At 40.1% G+C, this 21,668-nt stretch overlaps 1 protein-coding gene across 5 annotated transcripts in view; it reads left to right on the top strand.

Moving 5' to 3' along the window:
- syde2 (synapse defective 1, Rho GTPase, homolog 2 (C. elegans)) overlaps positions 1 to 21,668 on the top strand; it is a 137,141-nt gene that overhangs the window by 56,231 nt on the left and 59,242 nt on the right. For 4 of the 5 annotated variants that reach the window (XM_041208243.1, XM_041208244.1, XM_041208241.1 and 1 more), the window contains one exon: positions 11,838 to 11,964. In XM_041208243.1, coding sequence (XP_041064177.1) covers positions 11,838 to 11,964 — 127 coding nt within the window. Of the gene's footprint in view, positions 1 to 11,837; positions 11,965 to 12,274; positions 12,498 to 21,668 lie in introns of those variants that run through there. The other variant, XM_041208245.1, reaches the window with a different exon arrangement.

The raw sequence follows: 21,668 nt of genomic DNA, 5'->3' as shown, positions 1-21,668 counted from the left end.
GAAATTGGTTCTTGCTGTACTACAGGGAAAAGAGCTAGCTGTTTGGTGAGTATCTGTTAAGTGGGTAAGTTCTATTCTATCCCTAAGGTTTAAAATAGTACATAATTTGGTGGTAAAGTTAATAAAATATATAAGAAAGCAACATAAATAAGTGATTAATATAATTAAATAGTTATTTAAAATACATTAAGGATGGCAGGACAGGTGATTTGTCAAAGCTGTAACATGTGGGAGCTCCAGGATAACATTGTGATCCAGGGCAAGCACTTCTGCAGTAAATGTTTGCGGCTTGAGGAACTTCGGCTCAGTCGTTGAGCTGAGGGCTGAGCTGCAGACTCTGCGACACATCATGGAGGGGGCAAGTTACCTGCATGCATCGGGACATCTGCTCAGGGCTAGAGAGAAACTTGCAATGGGAGGGGTGGATCCAGTGGTCATGGTCCACCTAGGTACCAGTGACATGGGCAGGATGAGGAAGGAGGCTCTGCATAGTCAGTATGACAAGCTAGGCACCAAATTAAGAAGCAGAGCCTGAAAAGTAATAATTTCTGGATTATTACTTGAGCAACGTGCAAATTGGCATAGGACATATAAGATCAGAGAAATTAATGCATGGCTCAAAGACTGGTGTAGGAGAAGGGCGTCCTGGTTTGTGGGGCACTGGCACCAGTATTAGGGAAAGTGGGATCTGTACTGTTGGGACAGTCTTCACCTGAACCGTAACAAAAACAAAAATAGCTAGAAAAATTAGCTGGAACAGTCTACACCTGAACCAATCTGGGGCTGGTGTCCTTGCAAGCTGCCTATCTAGGAAAGTAGAGAGGGTTTTAAACTTAATAGTGGGGACATGGGATCAAATTTGGGAAGATGTGGTAACCAAAGAATAGAGACAAGGCAAGAGAGACAAGTATTAATATGGGAAATTATAAACAGACTGTGACAGGAAGGGACAGAGTACAAATCTTAAAGTAAATCAGATAAGGCTAGATGCTACAAAAATAATAAAAGGACAAAACTAAAGGCTCTGCATCTAAATGCACATAACATTTGAAACAAAACAGGTGAACTGATAGTGCAAATAGAAATCGATAAGTATGAATTGATACTCAATACAGATACATGGCTACAAGATGACATAGATTGGGGCCTGAATATTGAAGGGCATGAGATATTTAGGAAGGACAGAAAGCTAGGAAAAGGTGGAGGGGTGGCTCTGTTAATTAATGATGGTATTAGCACATTAGAGAGGGATGACCTAAGTTTAGGAAACCAGGATGTAGAAGCGGTTTGTGTTGAGATTAGGAATGATAAAAGCAAGAAGTCACTTGTGGGAGTGGTGTGTCGGCCCCTTAATTGTAACTACACAGTAGGACAAGAGTCTAAAAGAAGAGATAATGGGAGCGTGCCAGAAAGGTACAGCAATAATTGTTGGGGATTTTAATCTACATTTTGACTGGAAAAATCAGATGGGCAAAGGTAGTGTAGATGAGGAGTTCATAGAATGTTTACAGGATAGTTTTTTTTAGAACAGCGTGTTCTTTAGCCAGCCAGAGAGCAGGTTATTTAAGACCTGGTATTGAGCAAAGAAAGAGGATTAATTCATAACCTCCTAGTGAGAGCACCCCTAGGTAGCAGTGATCATAATGATTCAATTTTACATTCATTTTGAGAGAGAAAAATGAGTATGTCCAAGATTAGTATTTTAAACTTAAGGGCAATTATGAGAGCATGAAAGCAGAGCTAGCTAAAGTGAACTAACAAAAGATGTTAAAGGACAGTTCAATAGAGCTTCTGTGGGAGAAATTTAAAGGGATATTTCAGAATACACAGAATATATACTTTCCAATGTGAGAGAAAAATCCCAAGGGGAGAGTTCACCATCCATGGTTAACTAGAAAAGTTAAAGACGGTATCGAACTAAAAGAAAAAATATATAGTTATGCAAAGATGGGTGGCAGGTCAGAAGATTGGAAAGAATATAAAGAACAGCAAAGAATGGCAAAAAGATTAAAAAGGGAAAATTTAGAGTATGAGAGAAAGCTAGTGATATAAAGATGGATAGTAAGAGTTTCTATAAATATTTAAATAAGAAAAGAGTTAACAAAATGAGCATTGATCCTGTAGAAAGTACACTTGGGGAATTGATAATGCAAAATAGGGAGATGGATTAATTAAACAGATATTTTGCTTTGGTCTTCACAATAGAGGATACAAGTAACATCCCAGAAATAGCTGCAAATCAGGAAATGGAGGGGAGGGAGGAACTTGGGAAAATTACAATCACCAGGGAAGTGGTATTGAGCAAATTGTTGGGCTGGTTGCCAATCATTGTTGCGGACTGACAAATCCTCAGGTTCAGATGGACTTCACTCTAAGGTCTTGAAAGAATTGGCTAGTGGGAGTTGATGCACTGGGTTTAATTTTCAAAAAGTCCCTAGATTCAGTGAAGGTTCCATTAGATTGGAAAATAGCAAATAAAACGTCTTCAGTCAAAAAGGAAAGGAGACAGAAAGCAAACTATAGGTCAGTTAGCCTAACATCTGTCATAGGGAAAATTTTGGACGCTATTATTAAAAATGTTATAGGGCATTTAGAAAAATTCAAGGCAATCAGACAGAGTCAACATGGTTTTGTGAAAGGGAAATCACATTTAACGAATTTATCGGAGATCTTTGAAGGAGCCATGTGCTGTGATTAAAGGGGAGCAGGTGGATGTACCAGAAGACATTTGAAGGCATTTTGCTGTGTCAAAGGTTATTGCAGAAAATTAAAGCCCATGGTGTAAGGGGTAACATTGGCATGGATAGAAGATTGGCTAGCTAACAAGAATAAATGGGTCTTTTTCTGGTTGGCAGGATGTGGCGAGTGGTGTGCCACATGGATCGGTGCTGGGGCCTCAAGCTTTTGTAATTTATATGAATGACTTGGATGAAAGGACCAAAGGAATGGTTGTTAAATTTGCTGATGACACAAAGATAGGTAGGAAAATAAATTGTGAAGAGGACATAAGGAGGCTACACAGTGACATAGGTAGGTTAAGTGCGTAGGCAAAGATCTGGCAAATGGAGTATAATGTGGGCAAATGTGAAATCATTCACTTTGGCAGGAAGAATAAAAAAGCTTCTTATCTAAATGGTGAGGGATTGCAGAGCTCTGAGATTCAGAGGGATCTGGGTGTCCTCGTGCATGCTTCACAAAAGGTTAGTATGCAGGTACAGCAGGTTATCAGGAAAGTGAATAGAACGTTATCGTTTATCGTGAGGAGAATTGATTACAAAAGGGAGGTTATGCTTCAGTTGTACAGAGCATTGGCGAGACCACATCTGGAGTATTGTGTACAGTACTGGTCTCATTTAAAGAAAGATGTAAATGCGTTAGAAGCAATTCAAAGAAGGTTGACAAGGCTAATACTAGGAATGGGAGGGTTGTTTTTTGAGGAAAGGCTGGAATTTAGAAGAGTAAAGGCGACTTAATTGAAACCTTTCAGATCCTGAGGGGTGTCTTGACAGGGTGTTTGTGGAGAGGATGTTTCCTCTTTTGGGAGAATCAAGAACTAGGGTCACTGTTTAAAAATAAGGGGTTGCTCATTTAAGACAGATGAGAAAATTTTTCTCTTAGGGCTGAGAGTCTTTGGAACTCGCTTTCTCAAGAGGCAGTGGAAGCAGAGTCCCTTGAATATTTTTAAGGCAGAGCTAGATAGATTTTTGATTAACAACAGAGTGAAAGGTTATCGGGACTAGGCAGGAATGTGGGGTTGAGATTACATTCATATCAGCCATGATTTTATTAAATGGCAGAGCAGGCCCTATGGGCCAAGTGACCTACCCCTGCTCCTTGTTCTTATGGGAACATTACCATCTGGAAGTTCCCCTCTAAGCCACTCCCCATCCTAACCTGGAAATATATTGCCGTCCCTTCACCGTCGCTGGGTCAAAATTCTGGAACTCTCTCCCTAACAGCACTGAGAGTGTACCTACACCACAGGGACTGCAGCAGCTTAAGAAGGCAGCTCGCCAGCACCTTCTCAAAGGCAATTAGTGATGGGCAGTAAATGCTGGCCTAGCCAGCCGTACCCACGTCCTGTAAATACATTTTTAAAAACCCCAAATCTTTCATGATGCAGCAGCCAAAGAGAGTGGCATTAAGTATCACGAAGAAACCAAAGTTTGTGTCCAAGTGCGGCGTGAATGGCTACATAAGCACCATCTGAATGCAACACGAAGGGATAAATCAATGACACAAAATGAGACAGATCCAGCAAAATGAAAAAAGGAGAAAACACAGAACGAGATGAAGGCAGAGATTATGATCTAAAACTGTTGAATTCAGTGTTGAGCCCAGAAGACTGTAGAGTATAGAGTTAAAAGATGAGGCACTGTTCCTCAAGCTAGTGTTGAGCTTCACTGGAACATGGACAGAAAGGTTGGCATGGTGGCTGGGTGGAGAATTAAAATGACAAGCAACCGGATGCTCAGGGTCATGCTTGCTGATTGAATTGTGGTCTTCCACAAAGTGATCACCCAGTCAGCTTTTAGTCTCCCCAATGTAGAGGAAATCACATTGAGCAGTAAATGCAGTATACTAAATTGAAAGAAGTACAAGTAAATTGCTGTTTTCCTTAGGAGTATTTGGATCCTTGGACAGTGAAGAGGGAGGATGTGAAAGGACAGATATTGCATCTCCTGCACTTGCACGGTTGGGGCCTTAAGGAAGGGTGAGAGTGCGAGGGTTGATTGAGGAATGGATTAGGATGTCGTGGAGGGAATGGTCCCTTTTCTGGAATGTTGAAAGTGGAGATTTTACTTTCTATCAAATGCCTTTTGAAAGTCCATACATGTATCCACTGCATGACCTTCATCAACTTTGTTACTTCATCAGGTTAGTCAGATATGATTTACCTTTAACAAATCCATGCCAGTTGTCACTAAGCAACTCACGTTTCTTTAAGTGAGAATTAGGTTTGTTCTGTCTCTAATGAGTTTTCCACCACTTGTGTTAGACTTATAGGGCTGTAATTTATTCCACTTTCTTTTTCCAATTGCAGTCCTCCAGTCCCCTAACATTAATTCCATTTCAAGGAGTATTGAACGATTGTGACCAGAGCTTCTGCTATCTCCACAGTAGCATCCCTCTCACTTGGATGCATCCCATCTGGACTGGGTGACTTGTTATCTTTGCCAACTTGTTTGGTTACTATTTTTATCCTGCTCAGTATCTCTTCTCCTCCATCTGCAACATTAACTTTATCCTCTTGTGAAGACAGATGCAAAGTCAGTACCTTAGTCATGTCCTCTGCCTCTACAAGAAGATTTCCTGTATATATGTTTTTATAAAAGACTTTTGGGTTCCCTTTTATGTTCATTTCTTATAATCTTGTTGCCCCTCTTGTATCCTTTCTCAATTCCCCCTGAACACACTGTTGTGATCTGCACCTAATTTTTGTCAAACTCATCAGGGAGCCTTGGACACATCATGTTTCCTCTTTTTTTAAATTCGTTCATGGGCCAGCATTTATTGCCCGTCCCTAATTGCCCTTGCATTTAAGGGTCAACTGTGGGTCTGGTAAGGAACCTGACAATTGATAGTGATTTTCATGGTCATCATTAGACTTCGATTCCAGATTTTTTTTATTGAGTTCAAATTTCACCATCTGCTGTGGTGGGATTCGAACCTGGGTCCCCAGAAGATTACCCTGGGTCTCTGGATTACTAGTCCAGTGACAATACCACTATGCCACTGCCTCGTCCTGCCATTACTCATTTGCTGTATTATGCATATAAGATATAGGAGCAGGAGTAGACCACACAGCCCATCTAGCCTGCTCCACCATTCAGTATGATCATGGCTGATCTTGGACTTCAGTTCCATTTTCCTGCCTGCTCCCTGTATTCCTTAATTCCCAGAGAGACCAAAAGTCTGTCTATCCGAACCTTAAATATATTCAATGATGGAGCATCCACAGCCCTCTGGGGTAGAGAATTCCAAAGATTCATAATTCTCTGAGTGAAGAAATTTCTCCTCATCTCAGTCCTAAATGATCCACCCCTTATCCTGAGCCTGTGCCCTCATGTTTTAGATTCCCTGACCAGCGTAAACAATCTCTCAACATCTACCCTATCAAGCCCCTTCAGAATTTTGTAGGTTCATATGAGATCACCTCTTATTCTTCTAAACTCCAGAGAATATAAGCCAAATTTGTTCAGCCTCATCATAGGACAACCCCCTTATCCCAGGGACCAAATTAGTCAAACTTTTTTGTTCCGTCTCCAATGCAAATATATTCCTGTCCAGCCACTTCCAGGTAGATCCCTTCTCAAATCACTGAAATTGGCCCCCGAACGGTTGGGTATTCTCACCTTTGTCTTTTCTTGTCCCCTTTTGTGACTATTTGAAACCTAACTATGTTATGATCACAATTACACTGATGTTCTCCAGCTGCAACACACTCCACTTTATCAACTTCATTCTGTAAAACAAGATCCAGCACTGCTTCCTTGCTTGTGCCAGAAGCATACTGATTAAGAAAGTTTGTGTCTGCCCAGTAAGAATTCACCACCCTCCTTGTTCTTTACACTTTTTACCCCAATCTATTTTGGGGTAATTGAAGCCCCCCCTCTATTATTTTTATATTTTTCTGAAGTTTGCTTACCAAGTTCACTCTCTACTTTGCCATCTATAGTAAATACTCAGCAATATAGCACTCAGCCATAATAGATGTTTATTAGGTAAGGGCATGAAAGCATATGGAACCAAGGTGGGTAAAAGTGGTTGAGGCATGCATCAGCTAAGATGTAATTAAATGGCAGAACCGGCTTGGGGAGGTGAATGGCCTATTCTTGTTCCTATGTTTTTTTATTCTATTGTTCTTTTTAGTAAATGTGTACATTTAAATACACAAAAATTGCCTCCAAACATATTATTGATTTTTAAGAACTATTTTCTAGCAAATGTTCAACAGTTTTGGAATTACTGTCCGTAGTCCACTATGACATGAGTCAAACATTAAGTAATTTGTTTTCTTTTGATGCCACTTTGTTATATGATTCTTAGTGAATGCGTTCCAAGGTTGTTGGGTGGTTTTTCTGAATTTGTCTGCTTCTGGAGCAATACAGTTGGTTTGAGATTGCATGTCTACTGTTTGCAGTTGGCAGCGCTCCAGGATATTAAGGCTGCTTCCCTATAAATGATATTATTACAGTACCCTAGCAGAACAAACATAATAGTTTTATGGCTAAGAAGGAGACCATTTAAATGAGGGATCACTTTGAGACTGATTATCTTTAATAAAAAAGGAATGTAATTTGAACAAAAAGTAAACTGCCTTCCCCTTTAAATATAAAAAGCACTCATTCCAAAGAAAATAATTGGGAAAGAGTATTTGTATTGAAGCAATATTTAGTCATTTTTTTCAACCAGTGCTTTTTAAAAAAAAACTTGGTTGAGTTTGCTATTAAAGTAGACTTACTCTTCAATAGGTGGAAGTATTTCTCTAGGGTCTCTACATGATTTTTTGCCTCCAGTGCCTGCAGTTCTCCATTGTTTGCACTGATTATCATTGATACGTGAGCTGCCTTCATAACAAATGACCTGAGCTGTATATAGGAACATAGAACCTAGGAGGAGGAGTAGGCCATTTGGCCTTTTGAGTCTGCTCCACACTTCGGTTAAGATCATGACTGACCTGGCGTTTGGGCATAGCTAAGCAATCTATCAACTGAAAATGAGTTCATGTTTGAGTGGATATTTATTTTAGACAACTGGTGGCTCACCACCGCCTCCTTACGGGCAATTAGGGGTGGGCAATGAATGCTGGCCAGCCAGCAATACTCCCATTCTATAAATGATTGAAAAAAAAAATTGAGAAGCTTTGTAAGTTTCTGAGCCTTTGGCATCCACACCACCTCCTCTAATAGCTGGGTGAAAAATCTAGAGAATGTGTGTACATCATGACATGGACTTGGCCTTCTGGCAGCAAGCACTCATTTTGTGGATTGCTGCGTTGCTGCTAGCCAAATGTGGTGAAACTTAAGTCAGACAGTTTATGGCTTGTTAATTATGTATGTAGGAAAAAATGACCCCTTTCTGAAAATTATTTTAAACATTGCATTGTACTCGTGAGAATGAGAATGACTAGCCTTATGATCAGGGTCGTCATGACCTTGAATGGCAATTGGCAAGCAAAGCTCTAGAGGGATGCTTTGTTGTACAGGATCCAAGTAGCATAGAAGAGAACTTTTGGATGACCCCTACATTCCTAAGCTTTTTCCTTTCCCTCATTCTTGATTTTAGTGGTGGACTTTGCCAAATTTAATCCTTGTGAATTTTAATTTATTGCTTGATCCTGCTGTAAGCGGATCAAGGGCAGAGTCTTTTAAAGGTATGGTCCACTCATTTCCAGGTGCAGAGTCGATGGAACTTACAGAAGTTGTGTGGTTATGAATTCCTTTTCTGTGACCTAGACTAAAAGGACAAATAGTGATGGTTGTAGCATCGGGGCACAAATCGTAGCCATATTTTACAGGAAAGTTAGACTGGCACCCTGCCCTCAGCTTAGCAGTTGAGTTGACATTTTAAGTAATATAAATCATTAGTTTATGGCACTTTTGGCTACCGTTGAAGGAGACAACACTGAATCAATTCAGGTAAATAAAATTTGGTTATGCAGGTGAAAAGACTATCTATTTCCTTGGCCTGGAAAACTGCCTTTTTAAATTAGCGCACCTTACTTTCTCTTTTAGTGTATGACTGGAGAAATTAGAAAGACAGGGGAAAAGGAAATTAGAAAGTGTGGTTCAAGGTGCATTTATAGCTTCCAGAAAACCTATTTCTTAAATATTGCTTTGCTGTTCATCCCTCTATCATGATTAATGCTGCACTTCCATTGAAAAAGATAGAGTTGCAGTTAGAACTCAGGAATATTTATCATCTGGAAATGTATAGTGCTTATAGGTGAATAGAAATGAATACTGACCGATGATTTTATGATCTTTACACAATTTTGTTAGTACCTCTCCATTGTAGGGTGATCAGACGTCTCACTAATCGTCCCGGAGTTCCAACAATTTTCTCCAAATTGTTCAAATGTCTGGGTGTTCAGCTCCACTGAGGCACCACCCCACCCCTCACGTCCCATTTACTTACATACAGTTTGCCAGAGCATCCTGAGAGAATGGCCAATCAGAGCAGAGGTGTATGTTCCTGCGGGGAGGGAATAAACTATGGCTGCAGTTACTACATTTGTGCTGAAACTTGGGACTCCCTCAATCTTCACCACTATAGGATTTGCTCTTGTTATTTTTGTAACATTGCCAGCACAGCTCCAAGAGGTTTGCTGTTATCTTCAGTATCCAACTGGTATTTGTGTTCACATCTACAGTAAAATTGGGCATACCAGTTACACATCTTGCGCCCCAAAGGGCTTTCAGTGAACAAGCAGCCATCAAACAGGGTGTGACTTGCATGCCAGGCTTTATAGTAGCTGGGTAAAGCAACTGCCTCTTATTGGCCTCTTCCATCATTAGTTTATTATGAGGTATGAAGTTATGCTGAACCTTTATAAATCACTGGTTAGACCCCACTTGGTCCAATTCTGAGCACAGAAGAATGTCAAGGCCTTGGAGAGAGTGCAAAGGAGTTTTACTGAAATTATAGCAGTGATGAGGGACTTCAGTTACATGGAGAGATTAGAGAAGCTCTGTTCTTCTGAGAGCAGAGAAGGCAAAGGGGAAATTTAATTGAGGTGCTCAAAATCAGGAGGGGTTTTGATAGATTAAATGAGGAGAAACCACTTCCAGTGACAGACTGGTAAGTAGCTGTAGGACACAGACTTAAGGTAATAGGCAAAAAGACCATAGCCAAGATGGGAAGAAATCTTATGCAGCGACTTGTTATGATCTAGAATGTACTGCCTGAGAGGAAGTAAATTTAATAATCTCATTTAAGAGAGAATTGAACAACTACTGGAATGTGAAAAATGTGCAGGAGAGTGAACTAACTGAATAGCTTTCAAAGAATTTGCACAACCATAATGGGCTGAATGGCTTCCTTCTGTACTCAAGATTCTTAGATTCTTTGCCTCCTGCTGGCTAATTGAATCGATGGAGGAGGCACTGACTCGGGTTCATTTAATAGGAGGTCATGGGGGTAATTCACCACACCATGATTTCCTATAAATTAAACTCATGACCACTTGGGAGCCAGGAAGGATTCAGCCTCTGGCTCATGACAGAAGATTGACAGTGGTGCCTGCAACTGCAGGCCACATTTGAAGTGATGGCCAGGCAGCGTCCATCAGTGAACCACCAACCAGTGCTGAATATGGTGGCAGGAAATTTCGTTCAGCTGTGGCACGTTCAACCAAACTTCTCATTGAAAGTTTGGGTGCTTTCCTGCTTGCGGCTCTGCATACAAACAACATCTTCCACACTTGAGGTATATTTTCTAGTTTAAAATCTAGGTTCTAGATAAAACCAGAGCCCAGTGTGCAAATGAAAATAAATGAAGCTTGTAAATAGAGATTGGTCTTACATTATTGTGCAAGGCACAATGGTAATAGAAGATTCTGGCTGAGGTCTTGTGACAAATGAAACCATGGTTCAGATTTGTTTTTAAGAAAATGTGGTGAAAATGTCATGAACCATAAGTCAGTGGTTCGTAACTGCTGCCTTCAATAATTGGGTGTCTTAATAAGGTTACCAGCTGGATATATTCTGGGAGATGTCATCACATAAGAACATGGGACTTAGGGGCAGAAGTAGGCTATTTGGCCGTTTGAGCTTGCTCTGCCGTTCGATAAGATCGTGACTAATCTGATTGTGGTCTCAATTCCATTTTCTTGTCTGCTCCCACATAACCGTAGACTCCTGTTCTATCAAAAATCTATCCAACTCCGTCTTGGATAAATTTAGTAACCCAGCCTCCATTGCTTTCCAAGGAAGAGAATTCCAAAGACTAAGGGCCCTCCCTCAGAGAAAAAAATTCTCATCTCCATCTTAAAGGGAGACCTCTTATTTTTAAACTGTGTACCCTAGTTCTAGTCTCCCCCACAAGAGGAAATATCCTTTTAGTATCCACCGATCGTGCTCCCTCAATGTTTCAAAAAGATCACCTCTCATTCTTCTAGACTCGAATGGGTATAGGCCCAACCTGTTCAATCTTTCTTCATAAGATAAGCGCTTTATTTCAAGAATGAGTTGAGTGAAACTTTTCTGAACTGCTAATGCATTTAGATCCTTATTCAAATAAGGAGACCAAAACTGTACAGAGTACTCCAGATGTGGTCTCACCAGTGTCCTGTACAGCTGCAGTAAAATGTCCCTACATTTAGATTCCATTTCCCCTGCAATAAATACCAACATTACATTTGCCTTCCTAATCACTTGCTGTACCTGGATACTAACTTTTTGTGATACATGTACCAGGACACCCTCTGTACCACCGAGTTCTGCAATTTTTCCCCATTTAAATAGCATACTGCTTTTCTATTCTTCCTGCCTTCATCTACCCCTCCCCCAGATTCTTGCCATTGGTCACCCAGCATGTCATCATTAGAGAGCCCCGCCTTCCCAAGGCTTTTCAAAGTGTCCCGGTTTTGACTTTCAAACTTTTGAAAACCTGGTCATCCTACTCCATTGCCTTACCCTACTCTGCTTAACCGCTCCTTATTCCTGCTTTCACACTTCAAGAAGCTCAAGATGATATTAAATGGAGCTTGATGCACGTAATTTTAAAAGTCCTGCGATCGCTGTGCTGGTCTAGAAGAAGTACTTGTAATCTAGTGTGTGCCATTTTAAAACCTAAAGCAGTCATAGTTTACCATCCTGTGACTCTGTTCCTAGGTTGTGGGCCTTTATCGTCTTTGTGGCTCTGCTGCGGTTAAGAAAGAGCTTCGAGAAGCTTTTGAGCGTGACAGCAAGGCCGTTGGCTTATCTGAAAACCTATACCCGGATATCAATGTCATTACAGGTAAATGTGGTACAGATTCTCCACTTTCATGCATTTGAATAATGCCAATCTCCAGAGATTTTCTGGGGGCTTGTTGTAAAAATGAGGAGCTCCTGAAATGCTTAGCCCATGGCTTGGTGCTACAAACATAGTGTTTGCAATAATTGCTGCATTATTACTTTTCTGATAATAAAACTATCTTAAAACAATTTAAGAATTCTATTGGTCATTAAACGTTTAGGTAATATAAATTATATCAGAACAGTTTCTTGATTTTTAGCTTCTTGTTATTTGGTGGAAATATCTATAAACTCTTTTCCAAATATTGTAGGTATTTGTTTACATCAAAGTTCCTCAATGCAACTATCTACAGAAACAAAACTGAAGGAAGTACAAGAACAGAAGCTTACATTTTAAGCCATTTTCAAGATGGCAAAGCCTTTTATGGTTAAAATTGGAACATGATAATGATCTAAGAGGCCCAAGTATTTTTTTCACCCCTCCCCCTAAAAAAAACTACATTGTGACTTTGAGTTTTCAACAGCTTAGAGATGAAAAGGAGAATGTATCTACATTTTATACACAATGAACAAAAATCTTTGGTATCCTATTTCAGCTACAGGTTAAAACAATATTGACATCCGTTTACCCGATTTGATACTTAATGTGCTCCACGAAAACTTCAAATTAAACCAGTATGCTTTTGCATTTCCCCTATACTTGTGTGGTAGCTCATCATTCAACACTTTCAACTTGGCCCCATCACCAGTGACAGATTTGTAATCACGAGTATTTCACCTGTTATAAACCTCAGTAATTTCACCAGGCACAATCAAGTTTGGAAGGACAGATTTATAATTATATCACCGGGTTTGTTATGTAGTTTAATAAGCATCTCTTGCAAAGGGACGTTGTATTCTCCATTATTTTTATTTTAGTAAATCAAATATTCATGCATAAATGGCGATCTTTGAACTTCAAAGGAAAATACATATAAAATATACAGTAGACTAGCAAGGTACTGTGTGTGCATTGTTGAAGTAGCCTTTCTTTCAAACCTTTTTCAAGGGAGCAATGCATTTTATGCTCATAGCAGATTATAATCTAAGAAAGTAAGTCTCATTCATGATGATCTTTCTTACAGTCGTGTTACTTCATTTAGCAAGCAGTGTTTCTCTTTTGTTATGATTTCTTACCTGCTCAATTTCTCTGCAATCTTGTTAGTTTCTATCAATAGAGGGAAGCTTTGGTTAATCCACCTGGATTTTTCTTGATCCTGCAACCTATCCCAAGTATTATTGTCTTTAAAGCTGTGCCTTGTATCAATCTGAATGTCAAGGGTGATAAAGAAAGTGATTTCCAAGTAATTATGGAGCTACTTGCAACATTTTATTTGTATTAAGCTTCTACTAATGACCTTAAATTTGTTTAATTTTTGGGCACCAACTGTTTTTATTACTCATTACTCTTGATATACAAACACTAAGGTTACTGTATCAATTTCAGTGTAATTCTATGCAAGAAGTGTTCTGGGAAGCTGGACTCAATTAGAACCAAATTTACTTTGATACCCTTAAGACTTGCTCTGGTGCAAACAAGAAATACTGAGCAAACAATTTCTACGCCTGAGGACAGTAATTGAGGAAACTGCCAACCCCAACATGGGATACAACTCTGTCCCTTATTTTAAATTGCTGGATTGTAGAGTTGGCAGCTAACAGCACTGAAATCTTATCATAGGCCTAACCACAGGGTCTCACAGTTTGTGATTATTGACAGGTGCATAGTTCTGAATCTGTCCCTTCATAATAGTGCACTAAATACTAAATGTCTCCAAATAATGAAGGAGTTCATTGAGAACTAACACACAACAGAGGGCCTAGTCATTGTAGTTCAGGAAATTGACATCACCAATGATAGCTTACAATTATTCAGTTAGCCACGGCCTCTCAGGTATTTACGTTAACAAAGATAGGTGGAGGGACAGGTAGTATTGAGGAGGTGGGGAGGCTGCAGAAGGATTTGGACAGGTTAGGAGAATGGGCAAAGAAGTGTCAGATGGAATACATTGTGGGGAAATGCACTTTGGTAGGAAGAATAGAGGCATGGACTATTTTCTAAATGGGGAGAGAATTCAGAAATCTGGAGTGCAAAGGGACTTGGGAGTCCTAGTCCAGGATTCTCTTAAGGTTAACTTGCAGGTTGAGTTGGTAGTTAGAAAGGCAAATGCAATGTTGGCATTTATTTCGAGAGGACTAGAATATAAAAGTAGGGATGTGCTGCTGAGCCTCTATAAGGATCTGGTCAGATCACATTTAGAATATTGAGCAATTTTGGGCCCCGTATCTCAGGAAGGATGTTCTGGCCCTGGAGAGGGTCCAGAGGCGGCTCACAAGAACGATCCCGTAATGAGAGGCTTAACATATGAGGAACATTTGAGGACTCTGTGTCTATACTTGATGGAGTTTAGAAGGATGAGGGGGGATCTGATTGAAACTTACAGAATACTGAAAGGCCTGGACAGAGTGGACGTGGGGAAGATGCTTCCATTAGTAGGAGAGACTAGGACTCGAGGGCACAGCCTCAGACTAAAGGGAAGACCTTTTAGAACAGAGATGAGGAGAAACTTCTTTAGCCAGAGAGTGGTGAGTCTATGGAATTCATTGCCAGAGAAGGCTGTGGAGGCCAGGTCATTGAGTGTATTTAAGACTGAGATAGATAGGTTTTTGTTTGGTAAGGGGATCAAAGGTTATGGGGAGAAGGCCGGAGAATGGGGTTGAGAAACTTATCAGCCATGATTGAATGGCGGAGTAGACTTGATGAGGCGAATGGCCTAATTTCTGCTCCTATGTCTTATGGTTAAGGGCAGGTATGTTTTACCTGTCCTTAAAGGGCTATACAATTACCTTTTACTCTTTCAGTCACATTTATTTACTTTTTCCAGTCAGTGATTAGATGAATTCTAGCTAAGGTGATGTTTATGGAAATTGAATTTTAGAGAATTACTGATAAAGGGATTGATTCACCACTACCTTCTTGAGGCCAATTAGGGATAGTTAATGAACGCTGGCCTGGCCAGTAATGGTCGCATCTGGCAAAAGAATAAAAGAATAATTTAGGGTCAGGAACCCAACACCTGGATAATTTCCAGGTCCCAGCCCCACATCGCTCACACAATCCAATCTTAATGTCCATCCCTTAATTGGGCTGAAGGTGAGCTTAGCGCACAACTAGTGGCATAGAGTGTAAGCAGGAGGTGGAAGCTGCCTTTGAAGTGCAAGTGGCAAAGGTAGATGGCAGCCATGATGGGAACTGTCACTACCTTGCCAAAGAGAGCAGGCAACACCTTGGGGGTGGGTGGGAGCAGCAACCTCACTGAGCACAAAAGTGGCCAAACAACCAAATGGAAGGTAAAGTGCACAATCTGGTACAACCTCCCCCAGCTCCTGAATTTTTTTTTAAGTTCTGCCACTTTGAACCTGACAGCTGTGCACTAATGAACTTTCAAAATTCCTTTCTTGTCCTTCCTGGCCTGTTAACAAGCTCCACAAGGAGCTAAATGGGCTGTTAAATCAGAGGTTAGTGGGTTTTCCGTCTTCGCCCTTGATCTGAAAATCGTGTTGCGTTCTAGAGGTGGCAGACCAGTGCCACCCTCCAGGAATACAAACTTGAAATTGCGCCCACACCTGTTCCTGACTCCACCAGCAATTGATAATTCGACCCCTTGTTTTTGGTAGACATTTTTCCCTGGCAAATCAAGTGGTTGATTGCTTTCAGGCAAGATCAAGAGCCAAAGCCTACTTCAAAGAGCTGATGCTGATGGCAGCAGTAATCATTGGAGTCTCAGCTAGCAGACTTTTTGTGTATGCTTGAAGAGTTCTTTCATTATTCTATTACCATGTAGGCAGAAAAAAGAATGTCACAAAATTTTTTCAACATCTGTCTTCATTGCATTGAAGCCTTGGGCAAAACTTTAAAGTACAATTCATTGGTTCAGAGAATGTATCCATGCTGAGGCTCATTTTATATTAGCAATCACCATAAATGAATTTCAAGTGTTACCTGAAATTTTTTAAGAAGTCATTGAGCTATTTTTAGAATTTGGCTGCAGAAGATCTGTTTGGGAAAATTGATGGTAGACCTTATGCTCCTAGGAAATTGTCTAATGCAGCACATTGTATGTGTGTTGCTTATATTTTAATCCCTCCTGATTTCCTTATTTCTCCCTTTTAAGCCTCTTCTGGGTGCTAGTCATGTAGGGGTCATTATATAATTTGTGCAAGGAAGAGGCTTTGATGATCAGACCTAAAGGTCTTGAATAATCTCTTGATTGTTTGACCTTGTTCACCTTGTACAAAGAGCAGATTAATAAAAAGAAGGGTGAATAATCATTTAGCAATGTTCCAGCTGTAGATGATGAGAATGCCAGCTATATTATTCATCATCTTAGAAAGCATAACTTAGGCTTTCTATTTGGGAGGGCGGACAAATGGCAGAATTTCATTCATGCATTAATGAAAATAATTAAATAGTACTGTTAAGTTTCAGATATAATTTCACACCAGCTGTAAGATTGTCTCCATCAAGGGCGGGTTTGGGGGGGGGAGGTGGTGGTAGTGGTGGTGGTGGGGGATGGTATCATGGTAATATCACTGGACTATCATAGAAATATATGAAAATATTTTTGATCTCTATTCTCCTTTCTGGATATAAACACCTCGTGTTGTACTAGCTCAGTCTAAGGTTCTGGGGTCACAGGTTCAAATCCCACCATGGCAGCTGGTGTAATTTAAATTCAACCAATAATGTAGAATTGAAAAGTCTCAGTGATGGTGACCATGAAACCATTGGCAATTGTCATGAAAACCCATCTGATTCAGCAATGCCCTTCAGGGAAGGAATGCTGCCGTCCTTACTCGGTCTGCCCCACGTGTGACTTCAGACCCACAGCAACGTGCTTGACTCTTAACTGCCCTCTGAAGTGGCCTAGCAAGCCATTCAGTTCAAGGGCAGTTGGGGTGGGCAACAGATGCTGGCCTGGCCAGCAATACCCACATCCCATGAAAGATTAAATTTTCTTTTAAAAAAGCAAAATTGTGATTTTGAAAGACATTATTCCTGTAATTTCTAGGAACTGTTTGTTTAATTTACATAAGTATCAGTAATTTTCTGCATAAAGGAGTGAAATTATGGTGGGATCAGAATGGTAAATAGTATTCATCAAAATAAATTTAAATGAGCAAAGTGGGCGTGTGTCATACAAAGCACTAGAGTCAATGCAATACTTTTTGCAGTGTAGTCACTGTTGTAATGTAGGAAATGCCACAGACAACAGTGCACACCAAAATCTCCCCCTTCACAGGAATGAGATAAATGATCAGAGAATCGATTTTAATGATATCGGCTTAGGGGTAAACATTGGCCAGGACACTGAGGAAAACTCCCCTACTCTTTTTCAAGTAGCCCCTCGGGATCCTCACAAATCACAAGAGTTGTTACAGTGCAGGAGGAAGCCATTTGGCCCATCGTGTCTGCACCGACTCTCCGGAGGAGCAGTTCACCTAGTGCCATTCTCCTGCCTTCTCCCTGTAACCCTGCAGATTCTTTCTTTTTAAATAATCGTCTAATGGCCTTTTCAGTGTCTCAGTTGAACCTGCCTCCACCATTGTCTCAGGCAGTGCATTCCAGACCCTAGCCATTTGTTGTGTGAAAAAGTTTTTTTCTCATCACCTTTGTTTCTTTTGCCAATTATCTTGAATCTGTGCCCTCATTCTCAATCCTTTCATGAGTTGGAATAGTTTCCCCTTTCCATGCTGTCCAGACCCCTCTTGATTTTGAATACTTCTTTCAAATCTTCCCTCAGCCGCCTTGTGTGTCCCAATTTCTCCAATTTATCTTCATAACTGAAGTTCCTCATCCCTTGAACCATTTTTGTAAACCCCTTCTGCACACTGTCCAATGCCTTCACATCCTCCCCAAAATGCAATGCCTAGAACTGTACACAATACTTCAGTTGAGGTCTAACTAGTGCCTTATACATGTTCAACATAACCTTCTTGCTCTTGTACTCTATACCCCTATTAATAAAGCCAAGGATACTGTATGCTTTATTAGTGGCACTCTTAACCTTTCCTGCCACTTTTAATGACTTGTGCACATATATATCCTGGCTCCTCTGCTCCTATAACTCCTTTGGAATAGTACCCTTCATTTTATACTGCGTGTCCATGTTCTTCCTACCAAAATGTATCACCTCACGTTTATTCGCATTGACCTTCATCTGCCACCTATCTGTCCATTCCACCAACTTGTCTATGTCCTTGTGAAGTTCTACACTGTCCTCCTCACAGTTCATAATGCTTCCAAGTTTTGGATTGTCTGCAAATTTTGAAATTGCTCCCTGTATGCCAAGTGCTAGTTCATTAATACATATCAGGAAAAGCAAGGGTCCTAATACTGACCCTTGGGAAACTCCACTGCAAACCTTCCCCCAGCCCGAGAAGCATCCATTAATCATTACTCTGCTCAGCCAATTTTACATCCATATTGTTATTGTCCCTTTTATTCTATGAGCTTTAACATTTCCCACAAGTCTGTTGTGCGGCACTGTATCAAATGCCTTTTGGAAGTCCATGTGCAGTACATCAATGACATTGCCGTGTAACCTCTTCGAAAAAGTCCCAAGTTGGTTGAACACGATTTTCTCTTAAGAAATCCATGCTGGCTCTCCTTGATTAACCCGCATTTGTCCATGTGACTATTAATTCTGTCCTAAATTATAGTTTCTGGAATAAAAACAGGAAATTGTGGGAAAACTCAGCAGGTCTGGCAGGATGTGGAGGATCTGTGGAGAGAGTTAACGTTAACAGAGTTAGTTTCTGGAAGTTTCCCATCACTGAAGTTTTACATCAACCTGAGGCGGGGCCTCGGTTTTTAACATCTCATGTAAAAGACAACACTTCTTGCAGAGCAGTTCTCCCTGAAACAAAAACAAAAAATGCTGGAAAAACTTCTTTAAAGCTTTAGCTCTGAAAAAGAGTCATATGGACCCGAAACGTTAACCCTACCTTTCTCTCCACAGACGCCATTAGATCTGCTGAGTTTTTCCAGCATTTTTTGTTTTTGTTTCAGATTTCCAGCATCCGCAGTATTTTGCCTTTATTCAGTTCTCCCTGAAGTTTTGTTTTGGATAAAATGCTCAAGTCTCTGGAGTAGGACTTGGAACACAATTTCTGACAGAGGCAAGAGTGATGCCCCTGAACCACAGCTGACAATAATTTTCATTTAGAATGAAAAACGTAATTGCAAATCTCATTCTTGTTGAAATATTGAGCCCTTTACCCTTCTAGTCTATTTTTCATCAAAATGATTGCTCTTCTTGCTTTAAGAGCACAATTAAGTGTTGCAAGGCCAGAAGAGTTAATCCCCTCAAGCGAAGTGACAGTTTGAAACTTATTTCTATTTATACGTTCCAATCTCACAGGAGAACTGCAAATTCCATTTAAATTTTATGTAGCCTGAAACAGTTTTACGCTCAGGTTCAATAGTTAATATTAAAGTGTCTTTTCATTGCAACATTTTTAGCCAAAGAAAGAAACAGCTTTGAGAGAGATCTATATTCATTAAATTGTTGGTGTCATAAACGTTTCATTGTGAAGGCTTTTTAAATTCGTTGAACCAGGGTCAAAAATTGGAAAAAAATGTTGTTCGAACAGTTTTTTTGACTTTTTAGGTTTTTTTGGAGCATTTAATTCCCTCTCTATTTACAAATATATAAATATTTGTTACTATATTGACTTTCGGTGAGCAACATGGTCCTCCTCCTTTTGGACATGATATCAGTGCTGCATTTACCTACATTAGAAAAACTTCAGTAATTGTGATGAACTTGTGGTCTCCCTGCATACGCATATTTTTTGGTAAATGAGTGAACTACTTGAGCGACAGGGTTAATCTGTTCACCTAGCTACCACGACCTTTGCATGTATGTTATGTAGCTATTTAAAAATAACGTTGGTTATTTGACATTCCAGCAGCATTAATGAAATCCAGTTAAGAAAAAAATGCATAACACCACATTTTGGCGCCGCTTGTACGCTTAGACAGGGCATAGTTCAGGTAATTGACTGTCTAAATCTATAACCCCTAGGGTGCTTGAAAGTCTGTGACCCTGGAATGTGAGTCCATATCATTAAACACAACAGGGACCAATTAATGCTAGCAGACAGCAATATCACTGACTGAAAGTTTACTGTCGTCTCTGACAGACTCTGAAAATGGTGCTGTTCTTGTACTTAAATTTCGAAGATTTTTTTTTGCAATTTCAATTATTTGGCACAGAAGAAATAATTCGCAGTTTTGTGGAGGCCACCAAGTTTGGTATTTTATTTTCATTTTTGTCTCGTCGCTTGTGTTAGTTTTGAAAAAAATACAAGCAACCATATACTGGAGTCCATGTATTGATTGTTCTAAGCCTCCTTAGGTGTTCATGTGCCATGTAATTTTTTAAAAAATTGCATATATATTTTTATGGGTTTTCTTGACTAAATACTTGAAATCCTCAACAGTGGTCTATTTACTGGTTTAATAGGTTGCTGGGAGTGCAGTGGTGACGGGAGACGGGGTGGTGGTGAAAGAAAACACAGCAGTCTAGATGAATTCCATGGATAGTTTTTATTCGCATTTTAATTTCTTCTTCCTGTTTTTCGTTTGGAATTGGTGATAGTAACTGCTGATTGCTGCTTAGATATTTTCTTGTATATTCTGTACCTTAATTTTTTATTTACATATTGTACATATGCCCATTTAAATAAAACATTTCAATTCCATAGAACCATAGAAAAGTTACAGCACAGAAGGAAGCCATTTGGCCCATCTTATCCATGCCAGCCTGAGGACACCCAGGTGCCCTTTCTAATCCCATCTTCCTGCACCTGGCCCATAGCCCTGCAGCTTACAGCACTTGAGGTGTAGATCCAGGTATTTTTTCAGAGTTTAAAGTTTCTGCCTCTACCACCAATTTGGGCAGCGAATTCCAGGCACCCACTACCCTCTGCATAAAAAGTTCTTCCTCATGTCTCCCCTTCACCTTCTGCCACTTATCTTGAATCCATGTCCCCAGGTTCTAGAATTCTCCGTCAAGGGAAACAATTTTATCCTGTCCACTCTATCTATTCCACTCATAATTTTGTACACCTCAATCAAGTCACCTCTCAGCCTTCTTTGTTCTAAGGAAAATAACCCCAACCTATCCAATCTCTCCTCGTGGCTGCACTTTTCTAACCCTGCCAACATTCTTGTAAACCTCCTCCAGAGCTATTACATCCTTCCTGTAATGTGGTGACCAGAACTGCACACAATACTCCAGTTCTCCAGTTGTGGCCTCACCAGTGTTTTATACAATTCCAACATTATATCCTTACTTTTATATTCTATACCTCTGCCAGTGAAGGAGAGCATTCTATATGCCTTCTTTACAACCTTATCTACTTGAACTGCTGCCTTCAGGGACCTGTGTACCTGTTAAAGTAAAGACAAAGTAGGACAATGAATTGTATTATTTTTCCAGTCAGTAGAAATCTAACCTTCGACAAACAATTTACCTTAAATATAGAGTCATTGGAGGTATATTAAATAAAATACCACTAACAAATTGGATTATAATGGCTTGGAATACTGTCCTTTCAACCTTGTGATTTGAGCTCTGTTTAATGATTGTATGCTAG

Source organism: Carcharodon carcharias, chromosome 16 (assembly GCF_017639515.1).
Source record: "Carcharodon carcharias isolate sCarCar2 chromosome 16, sCarCar2.pri, whole genome shotgun sequence".
NCBI classification, from domain to species: Eukaryota; Metazoa; Chordata; class Chondrichthyes; order Lamniformes; family Lamnidae; genus Carcharodon; species Carcharodon carcharias.
This window is presented reverse-complemented; position numbering and strand designations above follow the sequence as displayed.